Raw genomic sequence first — 17,856 nt, 5'->3', positions numbered from 1 at the left:
CGACTTAGAAACAGTGTCTTCATTCAAACACTGTTAAAATATAACCTTTTGTTAAAAATGTAAAGCTATGTCCCAACGTTTGTCTGTAAGATTTGGGAGATTTGTCAGAGCGGAATTCATTCTGATTGTTAGGAAATGACCATTGTCATTCACAATACATAATACAGTTTCCTCTGGACATAGGCCATCATTTTAAACATTTTTGCCCATTTTGTGTAACGAAGACTGTTACGGTCAAACGGTTGGTGACTGTAATGGACATACAGCCATGCTGATTAGACAGAGAGTTATAGTTATGGTTGGTGTGACTGTGTTTACTATCAAAGTTAAATCAGATTCTTTACCTCCTCTTGCCATGTGTGTGTCCAGCAGGTGCATGTAACAAACTGAAGTGGCTGCTTGCTTGGCCACTGTGCCTGCTGTTGTACTTCACGGTCCCCAACTGCACCACACCTCGCTGGGAGAACTGGTTTATGCTGTCATTTGTCTTCTCCACCCTGTGGATTGCTGCCTTCTCCTACGTCATGGTCTGGATGGTAAGATAACAATAAACTGACAGCGATATTACAGCTAGACTGCCGAGGTCCTATAGTCATAGGGTTATGAATTTAGGTAAAATCTCTAGCAGCATTAAAGTACATCGCAGTACATTAAAGTAAATTAGAATACACTTGAATACATGTTTTAGATAGATAAGATGGATAAATACATTTTACCACAGTGGGTAAATTCGATTGCTGGAGCAGATAAGACTTTATTAATCCCACTATGGGGAAATTCTTTTCTTTCTACAGCAGCAAAGAGACATAGAAGACAACAGACAAAACAGGATAGAATAGAGAAGACAGCCACCGGAAGACAGCAAGAGATGTGGAAATATGGAACATGAAACAACATATTTACAGCTCAGTCATGTAGTGTAGTTAAATTGTGCAGGATATAAGAAGAAAGCTTTTATTTGTCATTATCATATTTTACAATGTAATGACCCATCCCTTGAGAAAAAACAAAAGTGGGCTGGTAAGAAACATCTTGCTCAAGGAAACACCTGGAGTCCTGCTGGGTATGAACCTGGGACCTCCTACTTCCACTGAGCTACCAGTCCACCTAGAAACAACATGTACTGTGTAGCATGTAGACAAAAAACATGAGCAGTGTTATTTATTGTCCTTTAACCAAATGTGCTGTGTGCAGCTCTATTGGTACAACCACAATCCCAGCAGTAGTAGCACAATGAGCTACAGTATATTCTAGTTTTTTAGCAGTGTGATTGATTATATGTGTTGTCCTCATTTTTGTGTTTAGATTCAGGGTTAAAAACACACCTTACGTTTTGTCTGTCAGGTAACAGTGATCGGATTCACACTCGGCATCCCAGACGTCATCATGGGCATCACCTTCCTGGCAGCTGGCACCAGTGTTCCTGACTGCATGGCCAGCCTGATTGTGGCACGACAGGGTATCACATGCCGCACGCACGCATGCATGCACGCACACACGCACGCACATACACCTAATACATGCGTATGAGGTGAAATCAGGGTCACAACCTAATAGACACAAAGTAAAAGTTTCAAAAATAATGTCTGAACATTCAGAAAATGCTTTCTTTTGTCCAATGTTACATATCTGTCTGCAAAGTTTTGTTGTGTCGTAAATGATTCAGATCATGTTTTCCTGCTCTTACTCATCCTTTTTCAAATTTGATGCTTGTGTGGTACAAGCTTAGAATAATAGCAGACAAACCTAGAGCAGGTTTTACAGATAAGTAGTCTTGGCAACGAAACCAGGAAACAAGTAGAACTGCATTTACTGGACAATAAAAGGATCAAAAGAATTAACTACAGAGTCATGCTCCTGCCTGTAATCATTCCAGCACATGATATTGTTCTTCATACAATATTTAGAGTTAAAACCTTGAAACTGGCCTCTTGCATCCTACAGGCTAAGAGCTAATGTTAGCTTCCTTACAGTACTTTGTCACTGCTAGCTAGGAAAAATGGAAAGCTAAAACAAAAAAACAGCCATCTCTATTATACTACAGCAAAAAGCAACACAAATACATTTTGTACATTATTGTAATTGTAACTATCTTGTTTGTTAAGCACTTTAAAAACAATTTATCAAAGTTCTGTACAGATAGAAACATTATAATATAAGCTGTTTGGTTTCCTGCCAGACGTCTCCTCCCGGTGTTTTTTCATTCCCTCTTTTACTTAGATTAGATACACACGGTACTGCTACTACTACCACTACTGCTCTCACTGAGCTGAATCATGTGCGCTCACCTTGAGCGGAAGAATACTACGGCCAAGTGCACACGGCACACAGCTTTGACCACATGGCGCTACTAAAACCACTCGCTTTAAACTCTTAAACCTATACGTTTCCCTGGCCGCAGGTCTGGTCTGCAGACCAGGTCACAGGAAATTGGAGGGGGGAGGAACCCAATCGCAAACTGAAATTAACACTCTCACCTTCACACGCAAGCATTTAATTTGACAGCAACAGTGGAGAGGAAAAACTCCCTCTCTAACGAGGAAGAAACCTCCAGCAGAACCAGGCTGGATGTGGGTGGCCATCTGTCTCGACCGGTTGGGGTGAGGGAAGAGAGAGAGAGAAAAGCACAGCAACAACAACAAGCAACAACAGACCACAGGCAGGGAGGTTGGACCAGGGACTGGATACAGGCAGGATGGTTGGATCCACAGCTGCCCATCACAGACACCAAACTTTGAGTCCAATGATACCTGTAGGTGAGGACAGAGTGGAGGAGGGAGAGAGAGAGAGAGAGAGAGAGAGAGAGAGAGAGAGAGAGAGAGAGAGGGAGAGAAGCACAACTACTAGAGAGAAAGAGACAAGGTTAGTTAAACATAGAACAATGATGGGAGGTTTTGGACAGAAGAGGGAGAAGGAAACAGAGCAGCTCAGTGTATAAATGAAGTCCCCCAGCAGTCTGGGTGGATAGTTAGAGATGGTTCAGTCACCTTAACCATTTCTAACTATAAGCTTCATCAAAAAGGAAGGTTTTAAGCCTAGTCTTAAAGGTGGAGAGTGTGTCAGCTTCTCGAACCTGAAGAGGGAGCTGGTTCCAGAGGAGAAGAGCTTGGTAGCTAATAGCTCTGCCTCCCGTTCTACATTTAAACACTCTAGGAACCACAAGTAGCCCAGCGCTCCGAGAACGAAGTGTTCTGCTGGGAGCATAAGAAACTATGAGGTCTTAAAAATAAGAAGGAGCTTTATCATTGAGTACTTTGTAGGTGAGTAGGAGAATTTTAAATTCTATCCTAGATTTTACAGGCAGCCAGTGCAGAGAAGCTAATGTAGGAGAAATGTGATCTCTCTTTCTAAGTCCTGTCAGAACTCTGGCTGAAGCATTTTGAATAAGCTGTAGGCTTTTTAAGGAGCTGTTAGGACATCCTATGAGTAAGCAGTCAGTACAGTACAGTTGTCCAGCCTAGAGGTAACAAATGCATGGATCAGTTTCTCTGCATCGCTCTGAGAGAGGATGCTTCTGATTTTAACTATATTTCTAAGGTGGAAGTAGGCGGTTCTGGAGATTTGTTTAATGTATGATGTAAAAGAGAGATCCTGGTCAAAGATGACACTAAGGTGTCACGTTTCATGTCACTTCCTGTTTTACTTTGAAAGGACTTCCTGTTCTCGTCTCAGCTGTTCACATCCCGGTTCACGATGCACACCTGACAATAATCTAGTAATCAGACCCCGTACTTAAGCACCACCTCAGCCCACAGTCAGACGCCAGATTGTTGAGTTTCCAAGACCACTTTCCAGCGTTCTCGTATAGCTAACCTGTTGCATGATCCTGTTTGAACCTGACCACCAATTGACCTGACCACCTACTCCTTGCCTGTACCTAAATACCGAGCCATTCTGTGTATGTCCTGGACTGACTGACAACGTTGTGCAATAAACTCTGATTCCCTCCTCTATACTCCTGTGCGCTGTGCATTTGGGTCCTCCTCTGTGTGTTCTGACAGAACAATCTGGCCAGACTTGGACCCAGCCAGCGCCAGCCTGCACCCAGGTCTGTTACGGTTTTTCTTTGTTTTTCCCTCTTTCTCTGTTCATTCGGCTCCGCGCATAACCACGCACCGGAGCGATGGAGTTTTTTCCTACGAGCTTACCGGAGGACATCCGCGGCGATTTCCAGAGGTTAGCTAAGGAATATGCGGAAGCAGGCAGTCCCAAGGTCCGGCTCGGCGTTGTAAATATGGCCATTGAAATCCTGGAGGACGAGTTTTGGTGGCGTAAGTACCCCGGAGTCCAGGCACTCTTTGACGGGCTCCAGCTGATGCGGAGGGATTTGGTACGCGCGCTGCGCGCACCGTCTGCCCGTGTCTCTGCAGCTGTTCCTGCCGCCGCTCCGGTGGTTCACGTTTCCGTTCCTGCCGCCAATCCAGCGGATCATGTTCACGTTCCTGTCACCGCTCCGGCGACTCCAGCCCAAACTCCCAACGCCGCCGCCTCCGTTCGCCATTCGGACCCAGCTGCAGAGACCCAGCCCCCGCCGCTCTCAGCGCCTCAGACGACGGTCAGCCGTTGCAGACGACGTCGGCAAGGGCACGGTTCCGGGGTCCAGGGCCCAGAGACCTCGGTCGCGGTGGCCGAGCAGCTCTCCTCTCCGGCAGAGGATTCCCTCGGTTCACCTACTTACTGTGTCATGTCAATTGCAGGCATCCCCGATAGCGTCGCACAGCGGATCGACCTCCTCTGTTCTCCCCCGGTTGCGTTCCTCTTTTCCCACCTAATGGACAATGCTGATTCGACAGCAGACCAGGGCACGAGGGAACAACTATTTGAGGAGGCGGCTGCCCTCATCCTGAGGGAACCTGCCCTGCGTGCGGCCCTGCAACTCCCAGGCCTGCAGCCCTGCCACGCTCAGGTTCCAGTGCAGCCCTGCCACGCTCAGGTTCCAGTGCAGCCCTGCCACGTTCAGGTTCCAGTGCAGCCCTGCCTTGTCAGGTTCCAGTGCAACCCTGTAACGCTCAGGCCCCAGCCCTAGTTCAGTCATGCTCTGCTCAGGCTCCAGCCCCAGTTCAATCGTGCTCTGCTCAGGCTCTAGCCCCAGTTCAGTCGAGCTCCGTTCAGGCTCTAGCCCCAGTTCAGTCGAGCCATGTCCAGGTCCCAGCCCAGTCGAGTCAGGCCCAGGCTCCAGCTCAGCCTTGTCGCATCCAGAGTCCAGCTCAGTCCGGTCACGTTCCAGTCCAGTCGAGTCACGTTCCAGTCCAGTCGAGTCAAGTCCAGGTCCCAGTCCAGTCGAGTCAAGTCCAGGTCCCAGTCCGGTCGAGTCACCTCCAGGTCCCAGTCCAGTCGAGTCACGTCCAGGTCCCAGTCCAGTCGATTCACGTCCGGGTCCCAGTCCAGTCGAGTCACGTTCGGGTTCCAGTCCAGTCAAGTCACGTCCGGGTCCCAGTTCAGTCGAGTCATGTCCGGGTCCCAGTCCAGTCGAGTCACGTTCGGGTTCTAGTTGCTCTAGTGCATCGGTTCCTGGCGGCTCGGCTCCGGCCGCACCTGCATTGGTTCCTGGGGGCTCGGCTCCGGCTGCACCGGCACCGGTTCCTGGCGGCTCGGCTCCGGCCCCACCGGCATCGGTTCCCGGCGGCTCGGCTCCGGCCGCACCTGCATCAGTTCCTGGCGGTTCCAGGAGGAGGTCGCGCCGGCTGCAGTCTCTGCTGCAGCTCCCGCCGACCTCCAGGAGGAGGCCGCGCCTGCATCGGTTCCTGGCAGCTCGGCTCCGGCCTCATCTGCATCGGTTCCTGGCAGCTCGGCTCCGGCCTCATCTTCATCGGTTCCTGGTGGTCCGCCGCCGGCCACATCAGCATCGGTTCCTGGTGGACCGGCGCCGACCGCATCTACATCGGTTCCTGGTGGTCCGGCGCCGACCACGTCTCCACGTCTGTCCTCGTCTCTGGTTGCGGCCTCGCCTCCACGTCTGTCCTCGTCTCTGGATCCAGCCTCGCCTCCACGTCTGTCCTCGTCTCTGGTTCCGGCCTCGCCTCCACGTCTGTCCTCGTTTCTGGTTCGACTGCCGGACTGGTGGCCTCGCCCTCGTCACCTCCTGCCGGTTGGGTGGCGCTGCCTCCTGCGGCGACGTCCGCCTCGGCTCTGCCGTCATCGGGGCCGCTCGCCTGGGGAACGTCCCCTCCTGCCACGACGATGGCGCGGCCTCTGCCGTCTACGTCCACCGCGACTCTGAGGTCCTCGGATCACCTCTGTCGGGATGAGGATGGATTTGGCTCCGCTCCCGGACTCCGCCAGCCTGGCTCGTGGGCATGGGGAGTGCCGTCTCGGCCTGGCGGCCGCGCAGCCTGCCCTCTCCTCACCTCCATCCCTCGTGAATGGACAGTCTGGACCTTTTTTTTTGGACCATTTTTTTTTATGTCATACGGACTCATCATGGACTCCTATTCCTGCCCTGTCTCACATCGTTGTTGTTTCTGTTTTGTGATACACCCTGTCTGTACCTACGCCTGGAGATTCTGGTATCGTTCCCGACTGTCTGACCACGTCTTTGCCTAGCCCTAGTCTGCACCTCTGCCGAGCTCACCTGTGTACCGAACCCTGCATGTTTACTGGACCTGATCTTGCCTACTCCTTGCCTGTACCTAAATACCGAGCCATTCTGTGTATGACCTGGACTGACTGACAACGTTGTGCAATAAACTCTGATTCCCTCCTCTATACTCCTGTGCGCTGTGCATTTGGGTCCTCCTCCGTGTGTTCTGACACAAGGTTCCTCACAGTAGAATCTGAAGCTAATGTTATGCCATCCAGGGTGGCTATCTGACTCAATAGTGTCTCTCTCTGATTTTTGGCCCAACAAAAATTTTTATCTGAATTTAGTTGAAGGACATCCGCCATTTCCCCCCTCTCACTCACCACGAACAGACGAACATGGCAGCACACATGTCCTCTCACAGAAGGTGTTCAGTTCTTGGGTGTTCTTACTAACACCAAAGTCTATTCACTTTACCAAGGGATCAACAAGTGAGGACTTTGTGGGTCACTTTTATTTTAAACGGACTGCTGACAGAAACACTGCCTCAGCATTTATACGTATGTGCATTTCAAACGAGGGTGCGTACAATGCTGGATTTGTTTCACGGCTCCTGTTGGAAAAAAAAGGATCTATTCCTACAGTCCGTCATTCACTCACTGAAGTAAGTACATGCTTGATATTTATAATGTTTTAAAATGTTAATTTGTCTGTTTAAAATGTAGTAACCTATGTGTGAGGCAAGTTAGTAGCTAGCTATGCTAACGGCTACAGCCAGTCGACCGAGCCTTTGTCCTTTTCAAATGTGCTACTCTGAGTTGGCGCAGTCACACACCTGTGTGGGGAACAGCTAATAGCTATGGGCCTATGGGGTCAGTTACCTATAGCTTGTACCATAGCCATTATATTTGTAGGACCAATACAATTTACAATAAATTTAACATTGTCTTTTCTATACTGTAGGGAGGCACATCCTAGTTACCTACATGCAAGGAGGCTGTCAAACAGAGAAATCACTGCAGACTGTTGGTACACAGACATCTGCTGCCCAGCTCAGGAGTGAAGGTGTGTAAGTTTGTATGTACCAACAGTAAGATAGGCAATAGAAGATTTTAATTTTAATTGGTATATACGGTTTAGATTTTATATTCGAATTGTAACAACTGTTTATCTGTTGTTTTAGCACAGACAGGCCTGTCCTCTGGTTTGGTTTAATTTTTTGTCTGGTATTGTGTATTCTTACATTAGAGAAGGTTTTGACCTACATAATAATGAACATTTCACTAATCTACAATTCTGATTGCAGTACCTTTTTGTTTTGATGAGGTGATGGTGTGGACAGCCGCAGCTTCCATCTGGTAGAGGACTGCTTCCGCTCAGTCTTCCAAATAGTGATGAGAACAAGGATCACCACATCTCCCTGGTCATCTGTTTACAACTATACCTGTTCTGCTGGAGAAACAAATCTCCAACATAGCCAAGTGTACCCTCTACCCAGGACATGGACTGTTTACCCTACTTCCATCAAGCATTTAATATGCAAGGCCATGCAAAAGCTTCTGTCCTCAAACCCCCAGACTTCTTAATTTACTCAGTAACCTATACATTGCACATTGGAGTGTGAAGATAACAGTTTGTTCTAGCTTTGGAGTAGTGGTGCATTTTTTGGTTGACAATAAAGTTGGCTTTAACTATTACGTATTTCACTGAACTCTGTTTTTCTGAGGGGAAAACACTTTTATTCAAGAAATCATAGTATTGAAATTATATGTTTTTCTCTTTCTAATATGGTAAGCTATAAAGTTGAACCGGCCATAAATAAAAAGCATATAAATTATATATAAATTTCAAAAAACAATCTTAATGAGTATTGCACTCACAAAAAACACATTTTTACTCAAATGGTAAAGGAGTTATTTCACAGGTGGTATACATCCATCATAAAATGAGTGTTTTAGTGTTTTATCCTTTAGGAAACTCTGCCTTCATTTACAACCCAAGCATGAAGAGATGGCAACTCAGATTCTTCGACCCAGGAATCCCCAGCACCAGCTCACTAGCCTCTGTAGACTAGATACCTGTAACATCTTCAGATACCGAGACATATTACTGTCAGATTTGTCAAGAAACAAATTAAAAGCAGTAAAAATACATCAGGTCAATATATCATTTTGACCAATGCTTTTTGTTCCCAGGTAGGTCATGCAGTGATTGCTCTAAATATTAATGCACATTTTTTAAATAAAATTATGTAAGAGCAGCAGCACAAGTAAGACAAAAACAGTGAAATGTGTAAATGTAAAATTTATTTATATTATTTCAGCTATGCTCTCAAACTTTTATTTTTATACGAGAGTTTTCCAGGTAAGTCGTGTTGTGAATATTCAAGCTGCACAGGCCATTTAGCATACGCATTAGCAACCGCTAGTCGCTTTGCAAATTACATAAATCAAATAAATTGAAGTAAATGCGATATTACCAATGAGACACATCTTGCATCAGCCGAAATGTGGTGACTTCAACAGCCTCCTCTTCAGCTTCAGGGTCAGATTTGGGATCGTAGATGTATCGTGCAGTCCTGTAGTGGGTCTTCTTCTGTGGAGGATTGCAGTGGATTGCATTCTCAATGTCGCACTACTGCCACCTATTGTATCCTAACCGTGCGTGAAAACCACATATTGACAAGGGCAGTGTGGACGATCTAAAGGGTTTTATGGGATGAAGATTTACAGAGACCTTACTGAGACATTAAAGTCCAATATTTTTTAGAATGAAAAGTATGATCAGTCGCCTTTAAACAACCCTGAATTTTGACTAGTTGATCTGTTTCATGGACATATATAGTTGAATATCATCTGCGTAACAAGGAAAATGAATAGAATGCTCTCTAAAAATCTCACCTAGAGGAGACATGTGTAGGCTAAACAGAATTGAACCAAGCACAAAACCCTGTGGTACTCCATAGCTAATCCTTGTGCATGTGGAGAACTTCTCATTAATATGAACAATCTGGAATCTGTTCAACAAATAGGATTTAAACCATCCCAATGCTGTTCCTTTAATCCCGATTCTATGTTCTAGTGTCTGTAATAGAATGTTATGATCAGTTGTATCAAATGCAGCACTAAGATCTAACAGGACAAGGACAGAAACTAGACCATTGTCTGAAGCTAATAGAAGACCATTAGTGACTCTAACCAGAGCTGTTTCTGTGCTATGATGTTTTCTAAATCCTGACTGAAAATCTTTGTACAGGTTATTCCCACTCAGGTGGGAATAACCCACCTATGAATAACAAACATAAAGACAGAAGGCAGGGTACTGAGGTACACAGCCTTGACGACCTTCTTCCTGCTCCAATTAACACCTGTAGGTTCTCTGGTGGCCAGCGCGTCTGAGATCACTGGGAGATACACTCACCACTACAGTTCCTGTTTGCTGATAGTCATTGTTTCTCTGTTTTTGCTTTTCTTTACTCAATGTTTAGGGATGGGAGACATGGCAGTGTCCAACTCTATCGGCAGTAATGTGTTTGACATCTTGGTGGGACTCGGCCTCCCCTGGGCCTTGAAAACGCTGGCTATTAACTACAGGTCCGATGTAAGTACAGTATTAGCAGATGATGAAAGCAGAAAAAGGTCCAGAATGTGGTAGCTACTGTATAATAACATAATCAGTCTATAAACAGGATGAGCACAGTACATGTTACATGTATAACACATTTCTACCTTTCTTGTAACAAAGGTGAGTCACTCAGTGAGGACAACTCAGTAATCTTTTTGTCTGCAATATTAGAAGTCTGTTAGAGATGCAGTGAAGATAATGATAAAAATGAATGTTCATACAAAAAGCCCCCATTGTTTGGAAGCCAGAGAGTTCAACATGTGAAGCAGTGGAAGGGACCAGCTGTGGCCAGGTCACATTCAGTATTACTCTCATTATTGAAAAAATAAACAGGCTTTGCTGTAATTTCTATCACTGCACAAAAACCAACTAACATACTCCAAAAAATGGACTGTATGCTGTTGACTGCTGTAATTTATACAGCATTGTGGGAAGAATTCCATGACATCACATTGTTTAGTAGTAGTGTTACAGACCTGATGCTACCTTTGACCAGACCTTGGTATAGGAATCTATTTCAGCCACAAGATGTCGCCAAACTTAACTGAACTTGTTTAGGCCTATTACACTACTTGACCTACTCAGCATGGAGATGGGCCCAAGAGAACTAAATCCCTCACTGGGAAAATCTGACTCACTAGACACAAGGCCTGATTTAACTGAGAGCCACTGGCCTGGCCAAACTAAACCAGAGAGAGACGAGGACACAAATGCACAACTCATGAGAGAGACCTATGGTGTGATATATTTAATTTGATAGATTAATATAACAAGATATGAACACTAACAAAGAAAGTGAGCAACTGGAAAAACCACCACAAAAACACTGCAGGGCAGGATCAACCTTAACATAAACCTACTGTAAGAACTGAGGCTTATACACGGATATCTGATATGTGACGAAAAAAAGCGACACTCAACACCAGGAACGCAAGCAGGACAACATACACACCCACATACAGTACTGTAGTAAGAGGACGGCATGTTGGACAATGATCCAACAAAGGTGATAGTGACTGGAGATCTTATATCATGGCTATGATATGACAGACAGGGGTCTGTAATCAATAATTAGGCCAGGTAATGCGAAACGGGAACCAAAAAGGAAGTGACATCACAAACAACAAATAAATAAACAAAGAAGACAAGACAGGAACAAACAAGGGCTCCTCCAGCAGAACAGAGTAACCAACTGCAACAAGAAGAGTAGCAATTACAAAAAGTCACGAATGCAGAAGCAAAGTTTCTGCATTTGTAAGAATAGTAAATTACTGACATCCAGTGACGTGGGTCAGGGTAGGCAGGGGAGGCGGGGCCTCACCTCGCCTTACAAAATACCATAATATGAATACATAATAACATAAAATAGAAATAAATATCTGTCCACTGATCTGTGTTATAAATGTATTTCCTTTATATTTTTCAAAATTTCAAGTTTCAAATTTTCAAAAAAGTAAAATCGCTGAATATGCGCATTTCTGGCCCTAATATGGGGAGAAACGCGAGAAGAGGCATCAATGAACCGAGCCTCAGCCCAGGGCTCCAGCTCCCATTCTCGAGCCGTCATTACATGGGTTAATACGTGAAGCAATTGCTTCCTGCTTCACAGCTTGTCACCAACAAAATGCAGATTTTTTCTTTGCTGTCACTTTCTACAAGCTCATTAATGCGTTTATCAATGTGTGTTTGACATATTACTTCCTTGATGGCGCAAAAACGGGCAAAGAAAACTCAAACTGAGGCAAGACAGGAAACAGCCTCTACGGAAGCCGACAGGTGCTTGGCTGCTACAGTCAGGCGTTTCTCTGTTGTCTCTTCGCGCCTCTTCGCACCAGTAACGTTAGCGCTGCTCCAGTGAGTTAGCAAACGAATTCAGTTAGCTTATTTCCCAACTCTCAAGATGGAGGAGAATTATATAAGTTCTATTAAGACATTTTCAAAACTGGACTTTCAGTCAAAAGAAAAGCTCACAACTGATGGAAGACCAATGCTGGAACTTAAAGGTTTGCTTCAAACAACGGGACAGAAGACACTCGCTGCTTTTAAACGGACTGGAGCACCCGAAAAGACACAAACCGGCTGTACTGTTTTCCCTGCTTACTGTTTTTAACCTGTGATAACGTCTGGACTAACACAGGATAATTTAACATGAAAAACATTAGCGTCCACAATGAAAAGCTATAGGAAAACAACAGTGTTACAGAGCTTTTTGTGGAAAAGTACAGGTGCATGGACTTCATTTACAAATAAAACTAAGACCACAAATGGTTTTCAGTTTTCTAAAAAATAACTGATGACAGCAACTTAGATTTTTAAGTCAAATAAAATCAAATCTTGTGTTGATTTGCAATCCTGTGTCAACTAAAAGTACGAGTGCTGTGTTAAATAAATAAGGCAGAAGTCCCATGTTAACCAAAAGTCTCTTTTTATTAATGTCCATTGTACAGTAAGTGCTTTTAGGTCCTGTGCTATGTTTTAAAGTCAAAGTTCTGTTTTAAGTGATTAAATTGAATTACAGCCAGTATCACTGTTTGGTCCCCTCTGTTCCTCTGTTAAAATTAAAGTAACTGTATTTGCCCATAGTGAACATACACATACTCATTCAAATTATTATTTTTATATATTATATATATTTTATATATATATATATATATATATATATACTATATTATATATATATATATATATAGATATATATATATATATATATATATATACTATAGATATATATATATATATATCTATCTATAGGATTATTTTTATATCTTATATATATTTTATCTATATATATTATATTAATATATCTATATATATATATAATATATATATCTATCTAATATATATATATATATATTATATATATTTTATATATATTTTTTATATATTTTTATATATATATATACACTCTATTCTCACCCTCCGCGGGTGGTCTCATCCATTTTCCAAGCTCGGGTCCTCTACCAGAGGCCAGGGAGCTTGAGGGTTCTGCGCAGTATCCTTGCTGTTCCTAGGACTGCACTTTTCTGGACTGAGATGTTGGATGTTTTTCCAGGGATCTGTTGTAGCCACTCCTCCAGTTTGGGGGTCACTGCCCCTAGTGCTCAAATCACCACAGGCACCACTGTGGTCTTCACCTTCCAAGCCTTCTCCAGTTCTTCTCTGAGCCCTTGGTATTTCTCTAGTTTCTCATGTTCCTTTTTCCAGATGTTGCCATCGCTTGGTATTGCCACATCCACCACTACGGCTTTCCTCTGTTCTTTGTCCACCACCACAATGTCTGGTTGGTTCGCCATTACCATTCTGTCTGTCTGTATCTGGAAGTCCCACAGGATCTTGGCTCGCTCGTTCTCTACCACCTTGGGAGGTGTTTCCTACTTTGACCTTGGGGTTTCCAGTCCATACTCTGCGCAGATGTTCCTGTATACTATGCCAGCCACTTGGTTATAGCGTTCCATGTATGCTTTCCCTGCCAGCATCTTACACCCTGCAGTTATGTGCTGGATCGTCTCAGGGGCCTCTTTGCACAGTCTACACCTTGGGTCTTGTCTGGTGTGGTAGATCTGGGCCTCTATGGCTCTGGTGCTCAGGGCCTGCTCCTGTGCGGCCAGGATGAGTGCCTCTGTGCTGTCCTTCAGCCCAGCCCTTTCAAGCCATTGGTAGGATTTGTTGAGATCAGCCACTTCAGTTATGTTCCGGTGGTACATCCCGTGTAAGGGCTTGTCCTCCCATGATGGTCCCTCTTCCAGCATCTCATCCTCTGTTCTCCACTGCCTGAGACATTCACTCAGCACGTCATCTGTCGGGGCCTTATCCTTGATGTACTTATGGATCTTGGATGTTTCATCCTGGATAGTGGCTCTCACGCTCACTAGTCCTCGGCCTCCTTCCTTGCGGCTAGCGTACAGTCTCAGGGTGCTGGATTTGGGGTGGAACCCTCCATGCCTGGTGAGGAGCTTTTGTGTATTAACATCTGTGGTCTGTATCTCTTCCTTTGGCCACCTTATTATTCCCGCAGGGTATCTGATCACTGGCAGAGCGTAGCTGTTTATTGCCCGGGATTTGTTCTTGCCATTGAGCTGGCTTCTTAGGACTTGCCTTACTCGTTGGAGGTATTTGGCTGTTGCCGCATTCCTTGTTGCCTGTTCAAGGTTGCCGTTTGCCTGTGGTATTCCAAGGTACTTGTAACTGTCCTCAATGTCTGCTATTGTTCCTTCTGGGAGTGAGACCCCTTCTGTGTGGATTACCTTGCCTCTCTTTGTCACCATCCTCCCACATTTCTCGAGCCCGAATGACATCCCGATGTCCGAGCTGTAGATCCTGGTGGTGTGGATCAGTGAGTCGATGTCTCGCTCACTCTTGGCATACAGCTTGATGTCATCCATGTAGAGGAGATGACTTAAGGTGTGCCCGTTCCGGAGTCGGTATCCATAGCCAGTCTTGTTTATTATTTGGCTGAGGGGGTTCAGACCTATGCAGACCAGCAGTGGGGACAGTGCATCTCCTTGGTATATGCCACATTTGATGGATACTTGGGCAAGTGGCTTTTCATTGGCTTCAAGGGTGGTTCTCCACAACCTCATCGAGTTTGCAATGAAGGCCCTTAGAGTTCTGTTGATGTTGTACAGCTCCAAGCATTCAGTGATCCATGTGTGTGGCATTGAGTCATAGGCTTTCTTGTAGTCGATCCAGGCTGTGCACAGGTTGGTGTGTCGCATTCTGCAGTCTTGGGCCACTGTTCTGTCAACCAGGAGTTGGTGTTTGGCTCCTCTGGTATCCTTACTAATGCCCTTCTGTGCTTCGCTCATGTATTGACCCATGTGCCCACTTATCTTAGCTGCGATGATGCCTGACATGAGCTTCCATGTTGTGGAGAGGCAGGTTATTGGCCGGTAGTTGGATGGGACTGCACCCTTTGAGGGATCCTTCATTATCAGGATTGTTCGCCCTTCGGTTAGCCATTCAGGGTGAGTCCCATCCCTTAGCAGCTGGTTCATTTGTGCTGCCAGGCGCTCGTGGATTGCAGTGAGCTTCTTTAGCCAGGAGGCGTGGATCATGTCAGGGCCGGGTGCTGTCCAGTTTTTCATGCCTGAGACTCTTTGTTGGATGTCTGCCACTTTGATAGTCACTGGGTTCTGTTCAGGGAGGTTGCTGTGGTCTTCCCTCAGATCCACCAGCCACTGTGCATCGTTGTTGTGTGACGCCTCCCTTTCCCATATACCTTTCCAGTACTGTTCAGTTTCCAGCCTTGGTGGGTCTGCTCCGCTGTTATTACCCTGCCATTGAGAGTACACTTTCGCAGGTTGTGTTGTGTTGGTTTATTCGTCTGGCTTCGTTATCTCTGGTGTATCTCTTTAGGCGGCTGGCCAAGGCTTGCAGCCTTTGCTTGGCAGTTTCGAGTGCTTCAGGTATGGGCATCTGGCTGTACCTCTTGGGTATATATATATATATATATATATATTTGAGATTTGAGATTTGGATTACTGTTTTTATTTTGAAGTGATATGAAGAAAGAGTGAGAAAATGTGGCTAATTACTAAACTTGTCATTAATTGGTCATAATTAACCAGTCAGAAGCAAAAATAGTGCTATTAAAGCTAAAGATATGGATTAGTGCTTTTATTAGCACTTTTTTATTAGCATTTATTATTTAAATGATTTAAAGAAGGTGTGTGCTGAATTGCTAAACTATAATATTGTCAGGTTTTGGCAAAGATCGGACCCACATGCACAGCGATGACACGGTAGACAGCGGATATAGTTAAAGGAATATTTAATGACAGAATCCAGGTCACAAACGGTCCAAGTCATACACAGGTAGACACAGGTTAACAACACCCCAGGGGTTAGGCGAAATCGGGTCCGAGGACAGGCGTAGGTCAATACCAGAAAGGGCTCAGATCTCAGGAACAGAATCGGCGGGCTTAGACAGGTCCAGAAACGAGCAGAGTTCAGCAACAGAGTAACTTACGAGATTGGTCAGGATCAGGCGAGAAGCAATGGTCAGAAAACGTAACAGGGTCGACAACAGGATAAGCTGAACTAGATAAATGCTGGAGCGTGAGAACAATGAATCAACGATCTGGCGAATGACAACTGTCACAGGTGGTGCTTAAATGTCCTGGGGAGTAATGATGAATTGGGTACAGGTGCGTGAATAGAAACCGGAAGTAAAGTTAGCGCAGGCAGAGTGATGTGGCAAACTGGAAACTACTAAGCTAAAACAGGAAGTGAAACTGCAGCTCTGACAGTACCCCCCTCTCTACGGCGTCTTCCACGACGCCCATTAGAACACTTCAGGTATTCCAAGTTCTTGTGATCTGTGTATACGAGGAATGGCTGTTCCGCCCCCTCCAGCCAATGCCTCCACTCCTCTAGGGCCACTTTAATGGCTAGCAACTCTCGGTCCCCAATGCTATAGTTGCGCTCGGCTGGCGACAGCTTCTTAGACATAAACGCGCATGGGTGAAGCCTACCTCCGGTCGGGTCTCGCTGCGAGAGTACGGCTCCCACGCCCGTGTTGGAGGCGTCCACTTCCACAACAAACTGACCTGCGGGGTCCGGCATCCGTAGCACCGGAGCTGAGATGAAGCTTTCCTTGAGCTGCTGGAAGGCGGCGTCTGCGTCTGGAGTCCATAGGAAAGGAGACTTAACAGAGGTTAATTTATGCAGTGGTGCCGCGATGTTGCTAAAACGCCTTATGAATTTGCGGTAGAAGTTAGCGAACCCCAGAAACCGTTGGACATCCCTGCGGCACTGGGGAACTGGCCATTCTTCTACCGCTCGAGTCTTGGCCGGGTCCATCTGGATCCGACCCTTTGACACAATGAACCCGAGAAGGGCCACGGTGTCCACATGAAACTCACATTTCTCCGCCTTAACAAACAACCTGTGCTCCAACAGTCTCTTGAGCACCTGACGGACATGTGAGATGTGCTCCTCTTTGGAGCGTGAGAAGATGAGGATATCATCTAAGTACACAAAAACAAAATCATTAATCATGGACTCGAGAATGTCATTGACAAAGGCCTGGAACACGGCCGGTGCATTGGTGAGGCCGAACGGCATAACCAGGTACTCGAAGTGCCCGTTGGGCGTGTTGAAAGCCGTCTTCCACTCATCACCCTCGCGAATGCGCACTAGATGGTATGCATTGCGAAGGTCCAATTTCGTGAAACACGTGGCACTGGAAAGCAGTTTGAAGGCCGAGGAAAGTAGAGGTAAGGGGTAGGAATCCCGTATCGTGACGTCATTAAGCCCTCTGTAGTCGATACATGGCCTAAGCGAACCGTCTTTCTTTCCCACGAAGAAGAAACCTGCTCCTGCGGGCGACGATGACGGCCGTATGATTCCTGAGGCTAGTGCTGCGTCCAAATACTCTTTCATGGCCGTTCGTTCCTTTGGGGACAAGTGGAACAGTCTTCCCTTGGGTGGTGCCGTGCCGGGCCTTAAGTTAATTGCACAGTCGTGCTTCCTGTGTGGTGGTAGGGATGTGGCTCTGACCTTACAAAAAACCGTTCGTAGGTCGTGGTAGCACTCTGGGACGTCCTTGAGGTCAATCTCCTCCCCTCCTTCCAGCTCCGTCGCCTCCTGTGGGCCTGCTGGCTCGAACGTGGACTGGAAACAGGAGGTCCGACAATCCGTACTCCATTCCCTCTCCACTCCTCCAGTCGAGTGTGGGGTTGTGCCGCCTCAGCCAAGTGTGCCCTAAAACC

The 17,856-nt window shown here is 45.9% G+C and overlaps 2 protein-coding genes across 9 annotated transcripts in view; both read left to right on the top strand.

The window, feature by feature from the left end:
* LOC114870480 (sodium/potassium/calcium exchanger 3-like) overlaps nt 1-17,856 on the top strand; it is an 82,053-nt gene that overhangs the window by 50,102 nt on the left and 14,095 nt on the right. For 3 of the 5 annotated variants that reach the window (XM_029175127.3, XM_029175131.3, XM_029175130.3), the window contains 3 exons: nt 370-536; nt 1,345-1,459; nt 10,008-10,120. In XM_029175127.3, the coding sequence (XP_029030960.1) occupies nt 370-536; nt 1,345-1,459; nt 10,008-10,120 (395 nt within the window). The remainder of the gene's footprint in view (nt 1-369; nt 537-1,344; nt 1,460-10,007; nt 10,121-17,856) is intronic. The other 2 variants (XM_029175128.3, XM_055502381.1) reach the window with 2 other exon arrangements.
* Nucleotides 1,466-8,217, top strand: LOC129603008 (uncharacterized). Of its 4 annotated transcripts, XM_055502383.1 has the most exons (3): nt 1,466-7,184; nt 7,484-7,585; nt 7,827-8,217. In XM_055502383.1, the coding sequence occupies exon 1, from the start codon at nt 5,034-5,036 to the stop codon at nt 6,246-6,248; it is 1,215 nt and encodes a 404-aa protein (XP_055358358.1). In that variant the 5' UTR covers nt 1,466-5,033; the 3' UTR covers nt 6,249-7,184; nt 7,484-7,585; nt 7,827-8,217. The 4 variants fall into 3 exon arrangements, with proteins under 4 accessions (XP_055358358.1, XP_055358359.1, XP_055358357.1 ...); XM_055502382.1 differs by having other exon boundaries at nt 1,466-7,585; XM_055502384.1 differs by having other exon boundaries at nt 1,466-7,585; nt 7,847-8,217.

Source organism: Betta splendens, chromosome 15 (assembly GCF_900634795.4).
Source record: "Betta splendens chromosome 15, fBetSpl5.4, whole genome shotgun sequence".
Taxonomy (NCBI): Eukaryota; Metazoa; Chordata; class Actinopteri; order Anabantiformes; family Osphronemidae; genus Betta; species Betta splendens.
Note: the sequence above shows the minus strand (reverse complement) of the source record. Positions and strands in the feature narration are given on the sequence as shown.